The 22,208-nt window shown below is 45.2% G+C and overlaps 1 protein-coding gene and 1 long non-coding RNA gene across 3 annotated transcripts in view; one reads left to right on the top strand and one right to left on the bottom strand.

Moving 5' to 3' along the window:
* The window catches only part of RXFP2 (relaxin family peptide receptor 2), a 390,074-nt gene that overhangs the window by 96,481 nt on the left and 271,385 nt on the right, over positions 1–22,208 (bottom strand). For both annotated transcript variants that reach the window (XM_068265019.1, XM_068265023.1), the window contains one exon: positions 16,950–17,027. In XM_068265019.1, coding sequence (XP_068121120.1) covers positions 16,950–17,027 — 78 coding nt within the window. The remainder of the gene's footprint in view (positions 1–16,949; positions 17,028–22,208) is intronic.
* Positions 1–22,208, top strand: part of LOC137543965 (uncharacterized) — a 67,166-nt gene that overhangs the window by 5,569 nt on the left and 39,389 nt on the right. The window lies entirely within an intron of this gene.

The following is a 22,208-nucleotide window of genomic DNA, read 5'->3' as shown; positions in this document are numbered from 1 at the left end:
CTTCAACTGGTACAGTTTGGGTATCGCCTTTTTAGAGAAATAATTGCGGCCTAGTATCTTCCACTGCTGTGTAGCAAAGGACACACATTTACGGAAGGCCTCAGAGTTCACCAGCTCGTATGGTAACAGCTGGCGAGCTAACAGTTCCGCCAAGCCAGCTGTCAGACGCCGGGCAAGGGGGTGACTGGCAGAAATTGGCTTCTTCCGCTCAAAGATTTCCCTCACAGACACCTGACTGCTGCTGTAGGCAGAGGAGCAGGAACCGCTCAAGGTGAGAGGCGAAGTGGAGGGGGGTGGCTGTGATTGTGAAGGTGCAAGGGAGAAAAAGGCTGAAGATGATGCACCTGAAGGAGGAAGAGGAGAAGGAGGGGGGCTTTTCTTTTGTGTGCTGCTTTTCCTCTGGTGCTCTTCCCATTGCAGATTGTGCCTTTTCTCCATGTGCCTTTGTAAGGCAGTTGTCCCTACACGGCTGTTGGCCTTTCCACGGCTCAATTTCTGGAGGCAGAGAGAAAAGATGGCATTGCTCTATTCTAAAGCAGACACACTAAAAAATGTCCAAACCACTGAGCCCCCCTGGGGTGATGGCACTGTGGTGCTATCAGCAGCTGACGTTGAACGGCAGGTTGGCTGGCTGTACATAGGTGGCGATACATGGCCACCGGACACTGCCACCAGCTGTTTCTGATGACGAGCTCCCCCTGCTTCTTTCAGGAACTCATCTCCTCCTACTCCTCTCTGACTCCCCCTCTGAACTGTCCCCTTGGTCATCTTGTCTTCTAGGATCCCATGTGGCATCCGTATAATCATAATCATCATAATCATCCTCCCCAGCTTTGCTTGCCTCAGACACCTCATAAACTACACCAACAGCAGGTACTTCATCATCCTCCTCCTCACACCTTACGTCCATAGTGTCGCCTAACTCAGACATATGAGGTGGTGTAACTTGCTTAGCGCCTTCATCTTGTTGTAACAATAATGTCTGTGAATCAGTTAATTCCCCACCAAATTACTCCTGCGAAGTGTCAAATGCAGCGGATGTGGTGCTTGTAGTAGTGCTGGTGGCTGTGGAAGATGAGGTGTTCTGTGTTAAATACTCAACCACGTCCTGACAATCTTGGGAGTTGATGGAACGTGCCTTTTTCTGAGCACTGTACTTTGGTCCAGGGCTGCCCAAAATCACATCAACGCGACCTCGAACAGACCTGCCCAGTGGCCTTCCTCTGGGTCTGCCTCTACCTGTTTTGTCCATATCGGGGGGGATGAAGTGAAAGGTATGCACTGACTTGACTAATACAATGTGCAGTCACCCAGGTGCAGTGAAAGGTATGCAGTGACTGGTATTAAAATACAATGTGCAGCTGTCACACAGGTGCAGTTAACTGGTATGCACGGAGTGGTATATTACACAGCGTGCGGTCACACAGGTACTGTGAACAATTATGCAATGACTGGTATTACAAATTTGCAGCTGTCATGCACACAGATACCGTGAACAGGTGCAGTGACACTGCGTGCGGTCACGTAGGTAGGTAGGTGCACTGAACAACAACAGGTGGGTATGCTGTGATTGGTATTACAAATGTGCACCTGTCACACACACACACAGGTACCGTGAACAGGTGCAGTGACACTGCATGTGGTCACATAGGTAGTAGGTGGGTGCACTGAATAACAGGTAGGTATATGCAGTGATGAGTATTACAAATGTGCAGCTGTCACACACAGGTACCGTGAACAGGTACAGTGACTGGTGGTATTAAATATCACACTGCGTGCCGACGCGTAGGTAGGTGGGTGCACTGAACAACAGGTAGGTATATGCAGTGATGGATATTACAAATGTGCAGCTGTCACACACACACACACACGTACCGTGAACAGGTACAGTGACTGGTGGTATTAAGTATCACACTGCGTGCACTCACGTAGGTAGGTGGGTGCACTGAACAACAGGTAGGTATAAGCAGTGATGGGTATTACAAATTTGCAGCTGTCACACACACGCACAGGTACCGTGAACAGGTACAGTGACACTGCGTGCACTCACGTAGGTAGGTGGGTGCACCGAACAACAGGTAGGTATATGCAGCGATGGGTATTACAAATGTGCAGCTGTCACAAACACACAGGTACCGTGAACAGGTACAGTGACACTGCGTGTGCTCACGTAGGTAGGTGGGTGCACTGAACAACAGGTAGGTATATGCAGTGATGGGTATTACAAATGTGCAGCTGTCACACACACAAGTAGTCACTGAATGTGCTGGGCCTGGCAGTGGCACAGTAGGAATTATCAAGGGGCCAAGGTCCAGCAGCTAAGACTGACTGACAAGGCTGTATATGCAACACAAGTGTCTGTGGGAGACACACACACAAAAAAATAGATCACGAGAACAGCATTAGCTCTCAAAAGAGCTGTTGAGGATGAGGAGTGCTTTTTAGCAATAAGTATCAGCAAGAAAGAGCAACCTAACAAGCCTAACTGTAGCCTAACTAAGCTGTAATGCCTGGGGGTTTTACTTTGACCACCCAGGGCAACAAGGATGGTAGCTGAATAATGGAAGAGGCTACACAGGTTGCCCAGAACAACTGCAGCTCTGGGCTTCTGATATCGCTACAAATAAGACACAATGGCAGCGCAGTGTGATGTTGTGCTGCCTTAGCGATAGCAAGCATTCAGACAGGCACAAGACAGGACTATAGATTGCAGTGTAACTAGTAGCAACCGCAGCTCACAGTCACATCCACAGAAGCAGAGCAAGCAGGCTAACAACAGTCACCAGCAAGCATCCACACAGGCAAGACTACAGAAAGGATAGCATACTGATCGCTATGTCGGGCAAAGTCTAAAATGGGAGGCAGACTTTTATGCCGGCATCAACCAATGGATGCAAGAATGAAAATTTCCCCACAGCTGAATGGTAATCATTCAATCCTGATCTCGCTTGACTACTATTTGCTAGCTGGTTGTGAATGCAAAGGACTTTCATAAGAAATACATGCAGTATTATGTCACAACATGCATGGAGGAAATCCAGGGCTCTCCGGCCGCAGCTCAGCTGCAGCAAGCAATTGGTGGAATGATGACAGCATCCCGAGCTTCCCAGAACTGCAGAGTGATTGCAAATGACAATGAGACTTATTGCAAATGCACAACCGAATGCAAGCAGATAAGCCAGAACTGTCCGTTTGCAGCTCCACTGCAACGGACAGAACACGCTACAGGAGGGATCCTGACATAAGCTTTCCCTAATGTCTCTGCAGCACCTCTCCCTTCTCTAATTACTGCAGCCACACGAGTGAGTGAAATGGCTGACGCTGCCTGCTTTTTATAAGGGGGGGGGGGGGTGGAGCTCCAGGAGGGAGTGTAGCCTGATTGGCTACCCTGTTCCTTGCTGACTGCGATGTATAGGCTCAAAGTTGACCCTAATGATGTAGTATAAGGGGCAGGTCGAACCGCCATAAAGTTTGCGTTAGCTCGTGAATGCAAACCACCAAAGTTCATGCGAATAAGTTCGGGCCATCCCTATTTTCTTCATCATGGTCTGCACTGTCGCCATCGTGCGCACGAGCATGGCCATCACTACACAAACATTGCCGCCGAGAGGACTGACAGTTTATGTTTAAGTTTATGTCCTGGGAGTGTCAACTAATGACAACCCTTACCTGGGGCTCCTCCCAGCCCACTGTAGTCTATCAGCTCCCTCAATACCCTTCTGGTCTGATCTGTTGTGCTCCTGTGAAGTCTACACAAGGGCACTGCGCATATACTGCGCATGTACTGTTACAGGCAAGGTGCCCCCTCTATCGCGCTCCCACAGTTGTGCAGTTACAGTCTTAATGAACTGAGCGTACCCAGAATGCCCCCAGCCATGGGATGCATAAAAATCAAACACATTAGTGTGTTCAGGCCTTCGAAGATTATGATTTGCCATGTGGGAACCAAGGGGGGGGAGGGGGTGAGGGGGTCCAATAGGTTTGCCCAGTATGGGGATCAAAAATTCCTGATGGGGTCCATGAAGGGCAGACTCGCCATAGATCCTCCTCTGATTATGTGAGTTCTGCATTCTTCAATCACCTTTACTTTAACACAGGGATGTCAAACCGGTCCTTCGAGGGCCGAGGTCCTCACACATTTTTGACATCTCAAATTAATTGATGGATCTGAATCAGGAAAGGTGTGGTCCATCAGGTAGAACACATTCCTCTCTTTCTCAGTCCATCCTAAACACTGGCATGGATCTGGCTCTCCAATGGTGCTCTGGAAATCCCTTCTGTGCTTTAACAGAAGGGATTTCCAGAGCACCATTGGTAACATTCTCTAGTTTGACTACAATTTGGCTGCTTGATGAGCTTGCTGTGCTGTTAATTGAGGCACTTCTACAGGCTCTTTACCTTTTCTGATATTCTTTTCTAAAAATGAGGTTCTAAAAATGTACCATGTATGCTCAATGCAATGCAATATGGACTGGGTTAGCTGCATGCTTGTTTCAGGGTGTGATTCAGCCACTATTGCAGTCACAAAGATCAGCTGGACTGCCAGGCAACTGGTATTGTTTACAGGAAACATCCATATCACTCTCAGATAACCACTTGAGGACCCACCCTTTACCCCCCCTTAAGGACCAGCGCTGTTTGTTGGGATCTGTGCTGGGTGGGCTCTGCACAGCACAGATCAGCGGGCACGCAGAGCGATCAGATCGCCCCCCTTTTTCCCCCCAATAGGGATGATGTGCAGGGGGGGTCTGATCGCTCCTGCCTGCAGGCATGTTGCGGGGGGGGCACCTCAAAGCCCCCCTCCGCGGCGAAATTCCCCCTCCCTCTCCTACCTGTCATGCCCAGTGATCCGGGCTGCACAGGACGCTATCCGTCCTGTGCAGCCAGTGACAGGACGTCCCCTGTCACATGGCGGCGATCCCCGGCCGCTGATTGGCCGGGGATCGCCGATCTGCCTTACGGTGCTGCTGCGCAGCAGCGCCGTACAATGTAAACAAAGCGGATTATTTCCGCTTGTGTTTACATTTAGCCTGCGAGCCGCCATCGGCGGCCCGCAGGCTATTCACGGAGCCCCCCGCCGTGAATTGACAGGAAGCAGCTGCTTGCGCGAGCGGCTGCTTCCTGATTAATCAGCCTGCAGCTGCCACTTTGCCGACGCACGGTATAAGCGTGCGGTCGGCAAGTGGTTAAGGTTGCCTTTAAGCAACCTAATGTTTCTATTGCATTGAGCATAAATGGTAAATTTTAGGCCAGCTTCAGTTACTACTGTAGTGGTACAGTGGTTAGGGTGACTTGCCCACCACACAGTAAGATCTGGGTTCGATTCCCAGCCATGGTATGATGTAAACTGGTTTTTGAAATAGTATAATTCCCTGGCAGATGAGATCCTCCTCCCTCCGGGAGGAGGGAATAGGTAGAAGGGGAGGAGGGAGGTGGGAGGAGGGAGGAGGAGGGGACCCACAAGAGGCTAATTAAAATCTCCCTAGCAGAGTGTGTAGCAGCTGTCCCATAACTAATTAGTGTAGGCAGACAACTGAGTCAAACGGTATAAGGACCTTGCTTGGAGAAGGGAGGGAGGGTGGATCCTCCAGCAGTGATGTGTATTTCACTCAATCAGGTGTGCCTCCAGGTATTAGAGCTCTTGAAACATGTTTTCTATCATTTTTCCAGCCGGTAGAATTTTTTAAAATTTTCAAAGTGCGCCTCCCCATTGAAGTCTATTGCGGTTCGCGAACTTTTTCGCGGACCGAACCTTTCGCGGAGGTTCGCGAACAGGGTTCGCGAACCTAAAATCGGAGGTTCGCGACATCTCACAAGTACCACATGCTGAGAAGAACTCGGGTACTAGAGGAGATAGGCACAGGACAATGTTATTCACATTGCCAGGAGTTTCTGTCCTCTTCAGAGCAAAGCATATAAGAGTCTCAGCTAATATATCTAATGATTTAAATACACTTGTTTTCTCTTAAACTGGATTTCCTTAATAATTTGCAGCATGACTACCATGACAAGATTACGTGCCCGAATATATTACTCATTTATCAGCAATCCAGCCTCACAGTTCGGCTTATTTCCTCGGAATCTCTGTAGCTGAAGACAGGGGCTTAAATCATGGGGTACTTCAGCAAAACGTTGATGGAGCCTGCCAATGTTTACACTTCCGGGGTCACTTCTCATCACAAAGTACTTCCAGGGTCACGGCTCATACCCTAGAACAGTGTACAAGAGGGCCTGAGCTCTGGGAATACTCAGTAGCTCCTCTTGTTTACTTTTTTTGGGGGGGGGGGGGGGGGGTAAGGGCTGTACCTGAAGCCTGAGTAGGTGTTTCAAAGGAGTCCCTCTCCTGCAGAGGAGAGCATCTTCTGAGGCAAAGCTGCCGACAAGCTCCTTGTTGGAAGCTTCTGGGGGTATTGCATCAGCCAGGGGGGGGACACAGGAAACAGAAGAAAGGACACGGAGGTAAGTGCTTAGCAAACTAACATGCCTCTGTGCCCTGTTCAGTGTGATAATTCCGCCATCGGGTACACTTTAAGCAGAATCTATGATAAGCTAAAGATAAAAGCAGCACAAATGGCTATTGGCTAATAGAATAGCAGCACTACAAGGACCGGCAGGGACCTGTGTTCATCCACTAACGCTGCACACCATGTAGGATTTAAATGAACTATCTAATGAAAATGCAGACATACTGACAGCTGCATAGGAGCATATATAAGAACAGCATGTTCCGCCTGAAGAAGACAGGAGTGAGCAGTGGGAGGAAGTGATGGGCAGTTTCCTGTGGAGGGGATTTTAGAGCTACCGGCACATTAGTAGAAGAACCTTTAAGTTTAAAGTCAAAATAATTTTTGGTCTTTACTTTATTTTTCATAAATGTCATTCAGAAATACCTTTTCTTAAATATGCCATTCATGTGCTAAACTTTACGCTTTCTGACCTTAACTGTACTCTGTTAATGTGTGGTCCGACTTTGTATAATAAGTGAGTGCCATTTAGGCAGTCAGATGAAAGCTAAAAACTGAAGCCGTTCTGGAAGTAATGATTGGCATTTTTTTTTTCTACAAAAAGTCTTTGATGTTTTACCAAAATCATTGTAACAAATTGGGCACTTTAATGATCTATACCCATGCTGTGATCATCCAGCCTCATATAACCTTGTACAGCATTACATGCACACTTTACTAATTCAGTTCTATTGCAATGAAAGGTACAAAGCAAAAGCACTTCTTTATTCTGTTAAACATGTACACACTGTACATATACTGATTTTAAAACAATGACTATTATTATACAATATATAGAAGAAGTATGTGTTTTTGTGTTTTAATGCCTTTGTATGGATTAATCATTTTGTTCTTTATACTATTTATTTCACTTTAAATTTAACATAGTTTACACAGCGTAAAATGGCAGCTGAAAAATAAATATATTGCTGAAATCCATTAAAGTGGGATTATACTTCTAAAAATGAAAATTTCAATAATTACTCACTCCTAGGTACATAAAAGAGCATTTGAAAGCATTCCCAAGCATTCCCTGTGTGTAAAAATGTTTATCTTCACTGCCCTCTTCCCTCTGCTGAATAGACACATCTCCCTGGCAACAGCTGAGTCACTTTAGCAGAAAAGGAGGTGGCAGAGTTTAGGCACAGATAGTGAGTGCTGATGAGCCAGAAATAAATAAGCCTGTACTGCTCCCTGCAGTGAAAATAAAGGTTTTTACACACAGGGAATGTGTGTGAATTATTTAAAATGTTCTTTTATGTACCTAAGAGTAGTTATTGACATTTTAGTTTGGGGAGTACAATCCCACCTTAAGTTATCAAAACCAGTTTGAATCTCCTACGACAAAAAATAAACACAGATATCATAGCTTTACATTAACCTTTTGGGGACTGACCTAGGTTGAATCTACATCCAGCAGGTGGTGCTGCCATTCGGACTTGACGTTGATTCAACGTCTGTGCTAACGAACCGTCCCGACGCGATCGTGCGCACCGGAGAGGGGAGATTAAGCTGTCATATGACAGCTGACATCTCCCCTCAGTGATCATCAGCCATCGCGTATGGCTGCTGACCATGTGATCACTACGATCACCGGCGGATCGTAGTGATAAATTTGACAGCTGCGGAGGCAGGGGGGAAAGAAGAGGATCTACTCACCTCCCTGCCGTTCCCGCGACAATTATCTTTGCTCCCTCTGACGTCAGCGGCGGGTCCCGGCTTGATGACATCATCAAGCCGCGACCCGGAACTGAGCGGCAGTAGGAGTAAAGATGCCGGCCGGAGCAGAGGGGTCTGCTGCGGCTCATCGCTGTAGTCTGGAAGGTGAGTGATGGCTGCTGCATGCAGGGAGGACATCTGGCTAAAGGGGGGACACACAGACCAGCACACAACAGACGGGATCTGGCTGCCTGACCCTCCAAACACGCCCCCCTCCCTTTCAGCAAAAACGCCTGGTCCTTAAGGGGGGTTAGGCGGCCGGTCCCGAAAGGGTTAAATATAAACCTTTAGCACAAAAAAAATACATTTTTATAACCCCCATCCAAAAATAAAATAAAAATAAAAACAAAGAAAACAACCCCCCCAACCCCCCCCCCCCCCCCAAAAAAAAATACCAAAAACAAAAACCAAAAATCAAAAACCAAAAAAAAAAACCCCAAAACAGTCTGCACTCACACAAATTCACACACACGTACACACAAAACTTAATATGAATCTCCAGTGGAAATACAACCACATGTATGTAAACTCAAAAAAGTATGTGCAGGTGCAAGTGCTACTGATTAATTATGATTCATTTTCAGTACATTTTCAGATCAAATGTAACATCTAATCTTCTGAAAAAATGTATTTTATGACCACAACCTTACTAGACATTGTGTTGGAAATACAAGTATGTATCTATGCAACAACTTCTATTATGCTTATAAAGTACCAGGTATGACCACAGGGTGGGAGTGTTTAATGCAGACGTCTGCCTGCATACTGTGTCTTTTCAGTTATTTGATCTCTAAATAAAGTATTGTTAACATAGGTCCAAACTTTTTTTACATAAGAACGAGGGACACTTTAAGACGCATCCCTGTCACGCCTCTAACCACACCCCTACCACAGCCTAGTCATGCATATCACAAATAATTTAGAAGACAAATATGTAGTTTTATCATTCAAACCACACTGGTCCTCTCTATCATCAGTAGTTTTCCTTCCTTTTAACACTTAATGATAAGAAATATAGCAATTTAAAGGAGGGGAATAAAGTTTAGAGTCAATGAAACACATTTTTCAGTAGAAAAATACATATATTTTCACAGATCTGTAAACCAGTCCTGAAAGAGGGACAAATGAGAAATATGGAGGGACAGGGCGATCTGGTTCCCAAAAGGGGACCGTTCCTCCGAAAAAAAGACTGTTGGGAGCTATGTTGTTAAAGGAGTTATCAGGCAAAAATAGCCCAAATGGGCTTTACTCACCTGGGGCTTTCTCCAGCCCCTTGCAGCCAACTGTCCCACGCCGACCGCTCCGCTCCCCGCTGCTGTCCCAGTCTCCGGTGTCCGGTGTCTTACTGCAGCTGCGTGAAATGCCGCTGTCAATCACGGCACGTGGGCCACGGCCATGAATGACAGCGTGTCCGTGATTGACAGCGGCACTTCGCGCAGCCGCAGTAAAGCCGACCCCGTGGTCGGCCTGAATACGGACAATGGAGACCGGGACAGCGGCGGGGAGTGGAGCGGTCGCCGTGGGACAGTTGGCTGCAAGGGGCTGGAGAAAGCCCCATGTGAGTAAAGCCCATTTGGGCTATTTTTGCTTGATAACTCCTTTAAGGCCCATACACATGCTAGATTAAAATCAGGTGAGGAGGCCGATAATGTACACCTCTGCCGACAATTTGCCTTGTTTTGACAGCGGCCCCCAATGGCCACCTGGCCAACAATCTATTAGAAGGATCACTTTGGCTGAGCAATGTTCGATAGCTTTGCTTCCCTTCTCATCCCACCCAATGTGTGAAGTCACATCTGTGTAGCTCTGTCGGCCCTCCGCGACCCCCCACCACTGCAATAGAACATGTTGTTAGCCTGCAGGCTAATTGCGCGTCAGTGCAGACTTGGCCCAACAATGTTTCCCTAAGGATTGAGTCCCGATCCCCATTTCTGTAGAAATGTGAAAAAATATCATACATAACAATGACACCAGTATGTTTCTACTGCTCAATGTTGTACACACCTATGCAGCCACTAGTGGTGTCACATTAAACTCCATGGGGCAGCTCTCTTCTGCCTAGCTTAGTTTACAAAGATACAGCTTTAGCCCTTCAAGGTCCCATCAACACAAGAAAAAAAAAATGATCAGGGGGGCCTTTGGTTTTAATATTTTTACGTTACCATTGATCTGTTTTATCAAATCGAAAATCATGATGTATGGTTGGTCTTACCCATGCATGTTTTATGCCTCCTAATCTACCCCATAATCCATAATCACCATTCGGGGCATAACAATAGAACCTGCAAGGGATGCAGCCACGGGGGAGGGGGGGTTCTTTTCCCTGTCCTGAGAGACCGACAACTAAGGGCATGGAGAGAAAAAACGTTCTGCTCTCTGCACAATTGTTCTAATGATTGCATCTGCTCAGCCACTGATAAGGAATGATACAGTTTTGCAGACAAAGATTTGTAAGCAGTCCATATTCAGTGCTCAGCAAGGTCTTCATATTCAGTGCTCAGCAATTTTACGGGGCTATAGAGGAAGCGGGGGTGCGGCGGTGACTGGCAGCATTAAGGTAAACAGCCAGCTGGCGACAAGCTGCATATCGCTAGCATGGCGTTTTTTTTTATGGGGACAGCAGAGTGTGTGTATGTGTGTGTGTGTGTGGGGGGGGGGGGAACTGGGGGGACACTGTACAGGCACAGAGGCTGGTGATAGTATGCAGAACCAGCCTCTGTGTCCTAATAGCATTCTTCAAACCCACCTTGGGTTCGCAGTGAGCATTGCCTTGCCTATAACAACAGGAATGCAACTGAACAGGAAAGTGGTGCCATTATTTGCACTTTGTGTTGCGTACAATGAAGCATATACAGTAACCAATGAAAATGATGCTTCACTGTCACTGCTAACATGTGCATTTTGTGATAACTGCATGCAGTAGGTTGGGATGCCAGACTGTGAATGTTGCATTGGTAGTGTATTGCAGTGTGGCAAGTCGCATTACAATGCGACCATTACGCTGCAATGCAATGTACCACTGTAAATGTAGCCTGAGTGTCAAAACTGACACGTTACTAGGGCTCTTGTCGCATTCATAGTTCTGCAGAACCTTCTCTGAGAATATCTCACCTAGAGAGTGAAGCTTACAGCACAGGCAGTTTATCAGGGTGAGGCTGAATCAAACAAGTACACAATTAATGGACCAATATCATGAAAATTTGCTTTGAAAGACATTCAGTTCCAGGTCAAAAGGTGCACTGTCTGCTTGTCTGCACACACAAAATCGCAAATCGCAAAACAGAAATGCATACAAATACGCTTGCAAAAAAATGTACATTGCAAAAAAATGCTAGTAATTGCTTCACAAAATCGCTCACAAAAGCACTGCTTGCGCTTGCGATTTGTAATGTGAATTAGGACAAAGCTAGACAAAATATACAAATAAAATAAACAATGTGACTGTTTTTGTAAAATAGCCATAAAATAGCGAAAAAAGTAGGCAGTTAAAATCTGACAGAACCGACAGGTTTTGGGCCAGTCCATCTTCTCATGGGGGATTCTCAGGGTTTTCTGGTTTTCAACAGCATTTCCTGTTAACTGCCAAAATAGTAAGATACCAGCCAGCAGGGTTGCTCTAGAGATGAGCGTAATGACCTAATTACGATTTCGCGAAATTTCGCGTAATTAGTGTAATTACGATTATGGCCGTAAGTATATAATCGTAATGAAGAAGGATTTCGCGAAATTTCGCGTAAGCGTAATTTTCGCTTAATTTTCGCATTACAGTGGGTTCGTGCCGTAATTTCGCATTAAACGCTACCGTAATTTCGCATTAAACCGTAACGCTCCGTATAATATAAAAAAGCCGCCGACTTTAAGGGTTAATAGCAAAGTCCCCTTAAATGCTAAGAGCCTCAAATTTGGAGAATATATTAAGGAGATCAGGAGGAATAAGAGGAAAAATTTTTTTTTCAAAAAGACCTTATAGTTTTTGAGAAAATCGATGTTAAAGTTTCAAAGTAAAAATGTATACATTTAAAAACCCGCCGACTTTAACGGTTAATAGCAAAGCCTGCTTAAAGTTTAGGAACACCAAATTCCTAGGGTATATTAAGGGGATCAGTGGGAATAAGAGGAACAAATTTTTTTTCAAAAAGACCTTATAGTTTTTGAGAAAATCGATTTTTAAGTTTCAAGGGCGAAAATGTCTTTTAAATTCGGAAAATGTCAGTTTTTTTTGCACAGGTAACAATAGTGTATTATTTTCATAGATTCCCCCAAGTGGGAAGAGTTTTACTTACTTCGTTCTGAGTGTGGGAAATATTAAAAAAAAACGACGTGGGGTCCCCCCTCCCAGACCTCTTTAACCCCTTGTCCCCCATGCAGGCTGGGATAGCCAGAATGCGGAGCACCGGCCGCGTGGGGCTCCGCACCCTGACTATACCAGCCCGCATGGTCCATGGATTGGGGGGTCTCGGAAGGGGAGGGGCAGCCAAGCTTTCCCCTCCCCCTCCGAGCCCTTGTCCAATCCAAGGACAAGGGGCTCTTCTCCACCTCCGATGGGCGGTGGAGGTGGAGGCCGCGATTTCCTGGGGGGAGGGTTCATGGTGGAATCTGGGAGTCCCCTTTAAAAAGGGGTCCCCCAGATGCCCACCCCCCCTCCCAGGAGAAATGAGTATAGAGGTACTTGTACCCCTTACCCATTTCCTTTAAGAGTTAAAAGTAAATAAACACACAGACACTTAGAAAAAGTATTTTAATTGAACAAAAAACATAACCACGAAAAAAGTCCTTTAATATTCTTAATTAACCATTAATACTTACCTGTCCCTTTAAAAGCCAGTTCCCACGCAATATCCTCGGAAATATACTAATCAGTTACAATATAACAAAGTTATTACAATGTAACAACTTTGTTACATTGTAACTACGCCGCACCCGACGTCACTCGCCGCTCAGCCGCCGCACCCGCACGCACCCGACAGAGCTCTGAGCTATATAGCTCAGAGCTCCCTAAGCATCTTTGTATTTGGGCTCCAAGGAGCCCCATTGGTCCTTAGCAGACCAATGGGGTTCCTTTAAATCAGAAGGAACCCCATTGGTCTGCTAAGGACCAATGGGGCTCCTTGGAGCCCAAATACAAAGATGCTTAGAGAGCTCTGAGCTATATAGCTCAGAGCTCTGTCGGGTGCGTGCGGGACGCTAAGACCCGGCTGGCTCCAGGTGTCCACCCCGCCCACATCTGTCACCCACATGTCACCCACATGTGGGTGACATGTGGGTGACATGTGGGAGAGGCGGGGAAGGCAGCGGGAGCCGGCGGGGACTTAGCGTCCCGCACGCACCCGACAAAGCTCTGAGCTATATAGCTCAGAGCTCTCTAAGCATCTTTGTATTTGGGCTCCAAGGAGCCCCATTGGTCCTTAGCAGACCAATGGGGTTCCTTCTGATTTAAAGGAACCCCATTGGTCTGCTAAGGACCAATGGGGCTCCTTGGAGCCCAAATACAAAGATGCTTACAGAGCTCTGAGCTATATAGCTCAGAGCTCTGTCGGGTGCGTGCGGGTGCGGCGGCTGAGCGGCGAGTGACGTCGGGTGCGGCGTAGTTACAATGTAACAAAGTTGTTACATTGTAATAACTTTGTTATATTGTAACTGATTAGTATATTTCCGAGGATATTGCGTGGGAACTGGCTTTTAAAGGGACAGGTAAGTATTAATGGTTAATTAAGAATATTAAAGGACTTTTTTCGTGGTTATGTTTTTTGTTCAATTAAAATACTTTTTCTAAGTGTCTGTGTGTTTATTTACTTTTAACTCTTAAAGGAAATGGGTAAGGGGTACAAGTACCTCTATACTCATTTCTCCTGGGAGGGGGGGTGGGCATCTGGGGGACCCCTTTTTAAAGGGGACTCCCAGATTCCACCATGAACCCTCCCCCAGGAAATCGCGGCCTCCACCTCCACCGCCCATCGGAGGTGGAGAAGAGCCCCTTGTCCTTGGATTGGACAAGGGCTCGGAGGGGGAGGGGAAAGCATGGCTGCCCCTCCCCTTCCGAGACCCCCCCAATCCATGGACCATGCGGGCTGGTATAGTCAGGGTGCGGAGCCCCACGCGGCCGGTGCTCCGCATTCTGGCTATCCCAGCCTGCATGGGGGACAAGGGGTTAAAGAGGTCTGGGAGGGGGGACCCCACGTCGTTTTTTTTTTTTATATTTCCCACACTCAGAACGAAGTAAGTAAAACTCTTCCCACTTGGGGGAATCTATGAAAATAATACACTATTGTTACCTGTGCAAAAAAACCCTGACATTTTCCGAATTTAAAAGACATTTTCGCCCTTGAAACTTAAAAATCGATTTTCTCAAAAACTATAAGGTCTTTTTGAAAAAATTTTTTTTCCTCTTATTCCCACTGATCCCCTTAATATACCCTGGGAATTTGGTGTTCCTAAACTTTAAGCAGGCTTTGCTATTAACCGTTAAAGTCGGCGGGTTTTTAAATGTTTACATTTTTCCTTTGAAACTTTAACATCGATTTTCTCAAAAACTATAAGGTCTTTTTGGAAAAAAATTTTTTCCTCTTATTCCTCCTGATCTCCTTAATATATTCTCCAAATTTGAGGCTCTTAGCATTTAAGGGGGCTTTGCTATTAACCCTTAAAGTCGGCGGCTTTTTTATATTATACGGAGCGTTACGGTTTAACGCGAAATTACGGTAGCGTTTAATGCGAAATTACGGCATGAACGAAACGCGAAATTTCGCATTGAAAATTACGCTTACGGTATTTTCAATTACGATTTTAATGGCAATTACGCTACCGCAATTTCGCATCGTAATCGCGAATTTCGCATGCGTAATTATAGTAATGCGAAATTTCGAAAATTTCAGCTCAACTCTAGGTTGCTCTCACGAGTAATCATGAGTGATATCTCGTGATTCAAATGAGGCTTAATTGGTGCAGGTGTGTGGCGGGGATACAAGGAGTTATTTACCCATAATTCCGCTGTCCATCCTGCATTCCAAACAGCTTTCCCGCGTCCTATTGGATGGGTTGCAAGCCTCACACCGGCGCACTTCCTCCAGATTTTAACTGCCTGACAGATTTTAACTGCCTACTTTTTTCACGATAGTGGTACTTTAAAAAGGAACTTCAGCCTAACCAAACATACTATCATTAAGTTACATTAGTTATGTTAATTAAAATAGATAGGCAATATAATCTCTTACCCACCGTGTTTTAAAAGAACAGGCAAATGTTTGATTTCATGAGGGCAGCCATCTTTTTGGTTGAAAGGAGGTGACAGGGAGCATGAGACACAGTTCCAACTGTCCTGTGTGCTGATTACCCCTCCCAGTTGCTAGGCAACATGAATAACAACATAGGAAGTCGCATCATGCTTTGCATAGCATCAGGGAAAAAAAGCCCGGGCAGTTTTCTTTGATGGGTGGAGCTTAGCTAAAAATTCAGCTAAAAATTATGCTTTGGTAAGAAAAACAAAGTTCTGATGCTGTGAAACTGTTAAAGAAACACCAAGCCTTTTCAGTTCTGCTGAGTAGATTTTTAGTCCGGAGGTTCACTTTAACTATTTTACGGCTATTTTACAAAAACAGCCACATTGTTTATTTTATTTGTATATTTTGTCTAGCTTATTCCTAATTCACATTACAAATCGCAAGCGCAAGCACTAAGTGCTTTTGTGAGCGATTTTGTGAAGCAATTACCGGTATTTTTTTGCAATGTACATTTTTTTGTAAGCGATTTTGTATGCATTTCTGTTGTGCGATTTGCGATTTTGTGTGTGCAGACAAACAGACAGTGCACTCTTTGACCTGGAGCTGAATGTCTTCCAAAGCAAATTTGCCTTAAAAAACGCACACAAAATTGCTGTTCAAAGGGCTTTTAATGTGATTTGAGATTTTTCCTATACCTTGCATCGAAGTGCAATCGCCTAGAAAATGGTGCAGGACCTGCGTTTGCGATTGGAAAGAAAACACATCTCTCATGTGAGAACACTCAAATAGGATTTCATTACACAAGTGCTTTTATAACTCTTTTAAAACCGCTAGCGATTAAAAAAAGCTCAAAACGCTCATAGGGCTTGATTCACAAAGCCATGATAAAACAAGTATCACACCTTATCAAAGATATCACACCTTATCAAAGTTAACACGCCTTATCAGAGTAGCATAGCAAGCGCTACGAACCCGCAGGGGCTCAGGGCAGGACGAGAGCCATTGCCAATTAGCAGGCATAAGTTCATAGCGCTCGCTATGCTGGTCTGATAAGGCGTGTTAACTTTGATAAGGTGTGATATTTATTTTATCACGCGCTATAGTGAATCGAGCCCATAGTTTGAACCAGCCCTAAAGGTTTATTGAAAGCTGTTAACTAACCTGATGCCTTTAAATCAGCACATACAATCTGCCTCTATATAAAGGCTAGCCTCTGTATCAATATATAGGCACAGAGGCTCCACAGTGGGATGCAGAGAGTGGGATCATATACAATTCTATGTTAAATCATCTGGAAGTCCCTCACTGAGCAGGGACATTCTGTGCAGGGCAAGCCTGTACCTCAGACTGAATTCTGCATAAGTTATTTGTCATGACAGAATTCATGCTGGGAGAAGAATGAATCTGACTGCTTGCTTGAATAATAGCAAATGTGGGATTTTTTCCTCACAGTGACATAATTCTCTCAGCAGAGAAAGAAGATTATACAGATCCAACCTTAGTTACTTACAGCAGTCTTGGGGCTCCTTGACCTCATAGGTTTTCTTGTGAGCTTCATCAAACATTTTTGCCCATCCGTTATTATCTCCTGGAAAAGAAGAATATGACATTAATAGATCTCGCTGGCGTGTTTGACATCTCTACAAAGAAAATTGATTAAAGAAAATGAAAATAAATTATAGGAGGAATATAGATAAATGGTAAACAAAGATTGGAATAAATCCTCCCTTGTGTTGGGATATACTGTAACATATCTCTTTATTAAAAATCGTACAGGGGGAGCTTTTATTGCTGGTTTAATGTGCTGCTGAGGTAATAATGGTTTTCTTAGCATTTCCTGTGGCAGATATGTCACTTCCTGGGCCACAGGAAGCACAAGGGAAAGTGTCCCTGTGCTCGACTAGGAAGTATAGTTCCGACTACATGGGGTAACACCCTGACTGAATAATTCTACTAACCCAATCCCAGGACAAACGTCATATCTCTTAAGGAACAGGTGCCAATAGAAAAAACACAGTACAGACTCACTCAGCAGGATGTTACTGCAGTCTCACATAGGTACATGCAGAGTAGTTGGAATAACAGATCATCCAGCCACAGAAACTTCCAGCTAGTGCCTAGTCACTATCTTCATCTATGTTTATAAAGGAGGATATGGCGCTGCTTCAACACACACTAATTGCCTCAGCATTTTTGCCAGTTACCAGCACCATCAATTAAAAATTGATGATAGCACCCTCTAAAAAAAGTCATGTAGTGTATGTATGAAGTGATAGAGAATGGTCACTCAGTAGATATACTGTATGTATTATAACTTTATATATAATTATACTCTTGTACATTTTTATTACCATTGAAGCTAGTTTTTGTGTGCTGTTTTAGGACCAGAATTTAGGGTTGTGACCAATTTTTATTATAGCACATTGCCAGTATACTGCTGGGAAAGCGACTGACTGCCCTGTCTATCAAGAATGTACTCCCCTTCTTGTATACTAGTACTGGTTAACAAATGCAAAAGACTTAGTGCCACAATCAAACCGCCCGCCCCCCCTTTCCCCCGTTGGCTTCTTAACTCTTAACTGCCACTGTCCAGAGCTAAGCATCTTCTCTCTTTACCCCCACCAGTACCAACAGTGGCAATGCAGAGTATATGCAGTGAAATGTGATTTAAAACGAATGTCTTGCTACTTTTCTTGCTTTCCAAGTCATCAGGCTCCCACCACTGCCTTTCACATGTCCTCTGCCCACTGCTGTTTCTTCAGCCTGTAGCTGATGTACTGTAGCCTCTCTCTCTGTCACGCTCTTCATTGATGATTCAGAGCAAGGCTGGAGTACATAAGAACCTCCATCCAGAGACAGCTCAGGAACCGGCTGCTCAAGCCCAAACGACAGGAAGTGACAGTGTAGTCCGTACGTTGTCAAATGGATATTCAAACAGGCATAAAATGAACGCAAGTCCATCACCAACATGCTGTTGCATGTTGGTGATGGACTTGTGCCTGTTTTATGCCTGTTTGATTAAAGAATTTTTATATCCATTTAACAACCTGCGGACTACACTTTTACTTCCAGAGTGTAGACAAGGCACATGGGAGGCAACAGCTGATGAGAGGAGTCCAATGACTAGGAATGCTGGAAAGATATTAATATATTTATGTATTGTTTTTATAAAGTGCTAAAATATTAAGGAGCTCTGTACGATAGATAAAGGGATCAACATAACAGTTAGGTGTGAGGATCCGCTCGGCTGCCTGCGCAGGCAGGCAGCCTTTTGACCACTGTTCAGGTCTGCATTCTGCAGGTCTCTGCAGGAGAGACCTTTTGTCAGTTTGGCAGCTTGCTGCTGAGGAATTTGCATAAGTTTGTCATGCAGATTGCCTAGCCACATCCTTTGTAGGCTTGCTCTATATATACAATGTGATATCACAGATCTGGGCTGGTCATAAGGTTTAGTCCTGTGAAACACTCCTGGGGTGTCAGCCTTGCTCATTGTTTGAAGATTAGCTTAGAGTAATTCCTGGGACTGCACTAGGCACATTCCCTAGTGCAGTTAGGATTGCATATCTGTTTTGTTTGTCTGTTGCGATTGTTCTGTCCCAGCGGTGGTCGACAGGAAGTCGTTCTGATCTTTGTTCTTGGAGTATAGCTGGAGCAGCAGTTGCTACCAGCTATCTCATCTAATCTGTCTTGCCTGGATCGCACTCGCCTTGCGCTAGTGCTGTGGATCCGTCTCTCTCACTTATTCCTGTTTTCGTGTACCTGTCTTGTCTGCTCCGAACGCTTGCTGGAGGCTCAGTGAGGTAACCGTTAAGCAAGTGCTCGCGTCCTCTGTTTCATGTTTGTCTGTCGTTGGTTAGTTAGGCGTGCTTGTCTCTGTTGTGCTTAACACGCGGAGACCGCGCATAAACGCGTGCACTGTTGCGAATGAGTGCGGTGTTCGCATTTAGTTAGCGTTTGTTATTTTCCTTATCTTCTCATTGTATGATTTGCTATGCCTTTGCTACTCTCGTGCTCTGCCTTGCTGTAGCCTTGTGTCACCTCTGGCAATCGCCTCTCTCGCGATTGCGTTCCTACTTCATATCTGCTGTTGTGTATGCACCGTCGCGGGTTGGCGACTAGTTTGGTGCACACACATACAATATGTCCCTTTGCTCAATCTCAATCACAATCGCTTCTCTTGCGATTGCGTTCTCACTTGGTTTCTTCTGTTGTGTGTCCACCGTCGCAGGTTGGCGGCTAGATTGGTGGACATACATACATTCCTCATCTGTGCTTATTCGGTCTTGTGTCGCTGTTAGCAATCGCCATCTCTGGCGATTACCTTCTCACTTTGTCTTCCTGGTTGTGTGTTCATCATCGCAGGGTGGCGACTAGTTTGGTGGACACACATACCCTCTGTCGCTTTGATCTCTCTCTTTCAGGGCTATTTTGCCCTGTGTTTCTTCCCTTCGTACAATTCCTGTCTGGCATCTGTGGCAGGGCAGAGGAGCTGTTCCTCTGTACTCCACAGCTCCACCTGTCGACAGGAATTTCCCTCTACAGGTGCATTGCACCTTTTGCTGGGTTCCCTCAAATTATACGCTTGTGGAGGATTTCCGCAGTGTCAGCGCACGTCTTGTGCGTTGATCACGGAGAGAATTCCACAATCGTTACAGTATGACCAGCCAAACCGAAATTCCCAGTGTAGAGGGAATTTCCGATTTGTACGATTTGGTCAAATATGGGTCCTGTATCTTTAAGAGGTTTAAGATACTGGACTCTGAAACCAAAGATGAGTTTATATCAGAATGTTCCAGATTCTTGGCAAATCCTGAATTTCAGGCCACCAATATGTCCACTTGGAGTGGTCAGATTGCTTACAATCTTTTCCAAGGGGATCTGTTTGTGTGGGCTGATGAGTATGCCAGACACGAGAATCTGGGACATAACCCTCGCAGATTTCTGAGTCATGTATTTTCTCGTCAGCTTAGAATTCCCCTGCCAGGTTATTTCTGTGAGTTTTTTCCTGCAGTGCATGATGCTGATCAGATTAGGTTATGCAACATTTCTGTGTCATTACCATATGTTAATGAATTGGTGCTTGCAGGCCAATCTGCTGATTCGGCTTGTCAGCCAAAAGATTCGTTGCCCATAGCAACCACAAATAAAGAGGTTATTTCTGTCAAGTCTGAAATGTGCAAAACCATTCAGTATGATAATGATGTTGCTCAGTCTCCAGGTTTTTTGCCCCAATCCAAAGCTTATGTGGATCCTATTATAGGTAGGATCGCACACTATATTAAAGCAGTTAAAAAATCTGTTCTTGTTCCTGAACTCCACCCATATGGAGATTATCTGGATACTGGCCTGTTTGAACCTCCATTTGCCTAATGGGACATTGGGGCCTTGATGGAGGAATTTGATTTTGATTGGAAAGCCTTTTGCGATTTTTACATCGCAAAAAGCGAAGATGTCTTAAATAATTGTCTCGATTCTATGTACCTTTTGATTGATTCCGATGAATGTGACGAGGGTGATGTGAATCTGGTGATTTATGTATGGCAGACGATTTTGGATGAGTTGCACACACACCAATCAATTGATTCCAATAAAGAGACATCGTTGTCGGATGATTGTTCCTGCCTTTCTGGGGTAAAGCATGTAACTCGTGACATTGTGCGATCTGAAATGAGTGGGTGTGCCACTGTGGTTGACTCCTGTGCGAATCCTGGAGGATTCTCTCCTGACTGCGTGCAGTTTGAATCTCTGCTGCGATCTGATGCGTGTTTCTCTGATGTTCCTGCAGATTGTGATCAGCATGAATGTGCCAGTTTTCTCAAGGATGTGTGGGACCCCTTGTCATTTAGAGACAGATCTTTAAGATCTTCCATCTGTAATACTGCTATGGGGAAAATTCCTAAATTATGCAGCATCAAAAGTAAAATTAATATGTCTAATAAAGTTTTTCCTGATGTTGTCGCTATTTCTACTGCAAATGCGTCTTTGTCTCACCCTGTTCACACCTGTAAGGGCCCGTTGCCTGGTGACAGTTGCTCCAGTGTTTCTGTCCTGAACGCCTTACAGTCTGCCCCGCAGATCGCGGAGGTTTGCGCTATGGAAGCGTCAGTTTCACAACCTAAAGCGATTTTTGATTTGCAAGTTTTGCGTTCTGACTCCTCGGATTTGACATTGTTAGCCGAATCTAAGAGTGAGACAGCGCTTCGGTTTTGCGAATCTGATGCTGAAGCTTCTTTGCTTTGCCCAGAGAAGCTTTCTCTGAATCTGCCCTGTACCATGAATGAAAACATGATCTCCACTCGCACTGACATTTGTGAGTCCCTTTCTTGTTCTGAGGAAAATGCTGATTCTGCACCCTGTACTCTGGATGAGTTAATATGGCCTTGTTTAGAGTTCACTGCGGTGTCCCTAGAGGCTCGTCTAGGTATTGCTACTATACTCACCTGTTTTTCTGCAGTTTTGGAGTTGCAAGCTTGTTTGACTGCTACGCAGAATTCTGGGTGCAGTGAGATTAAAGTTAGGGAGTCAGTGTGTGTTCCAGTAAATATTCCTGTACATTCTGCTCATGATGATGAAATTCAGTCTCAGTTTATGGTGGAACCTTCCCTGGGACATCTGCCCTGTCCACAAAATAAAGTTCCAGTTTTGCCCTGTAACATGGATAGTTCAGAATCCTTCTCAGAAAACTTGTAAAATGATGTTCCTGAGGTCTTGTCTGATGTCCTGGAGACCTCCAAGTTCCTCCCAAAGGGTGCAGAACTTGTAGGAGATG

This window comes from Hyperolius riggenbachi, chromosome 2, assembly GCF_040937935.1.
Source record: "Hyperolius riggenbachi isolate aHypRig1 chromosome 2, aHypRig1.pri, whole genome shotgun sequence".
NCBI lineage: Eukaryota > Metazoa > Chordata > Amphibia > Anura > Hyperoliidae > Hyperolius > Hyperolius riggenbachi.
The sequence above is the reverse complement of the archived record's forward strand: the minus strand, read 5'-3'. Positions and strand labels throughout refer to the sequence as shown.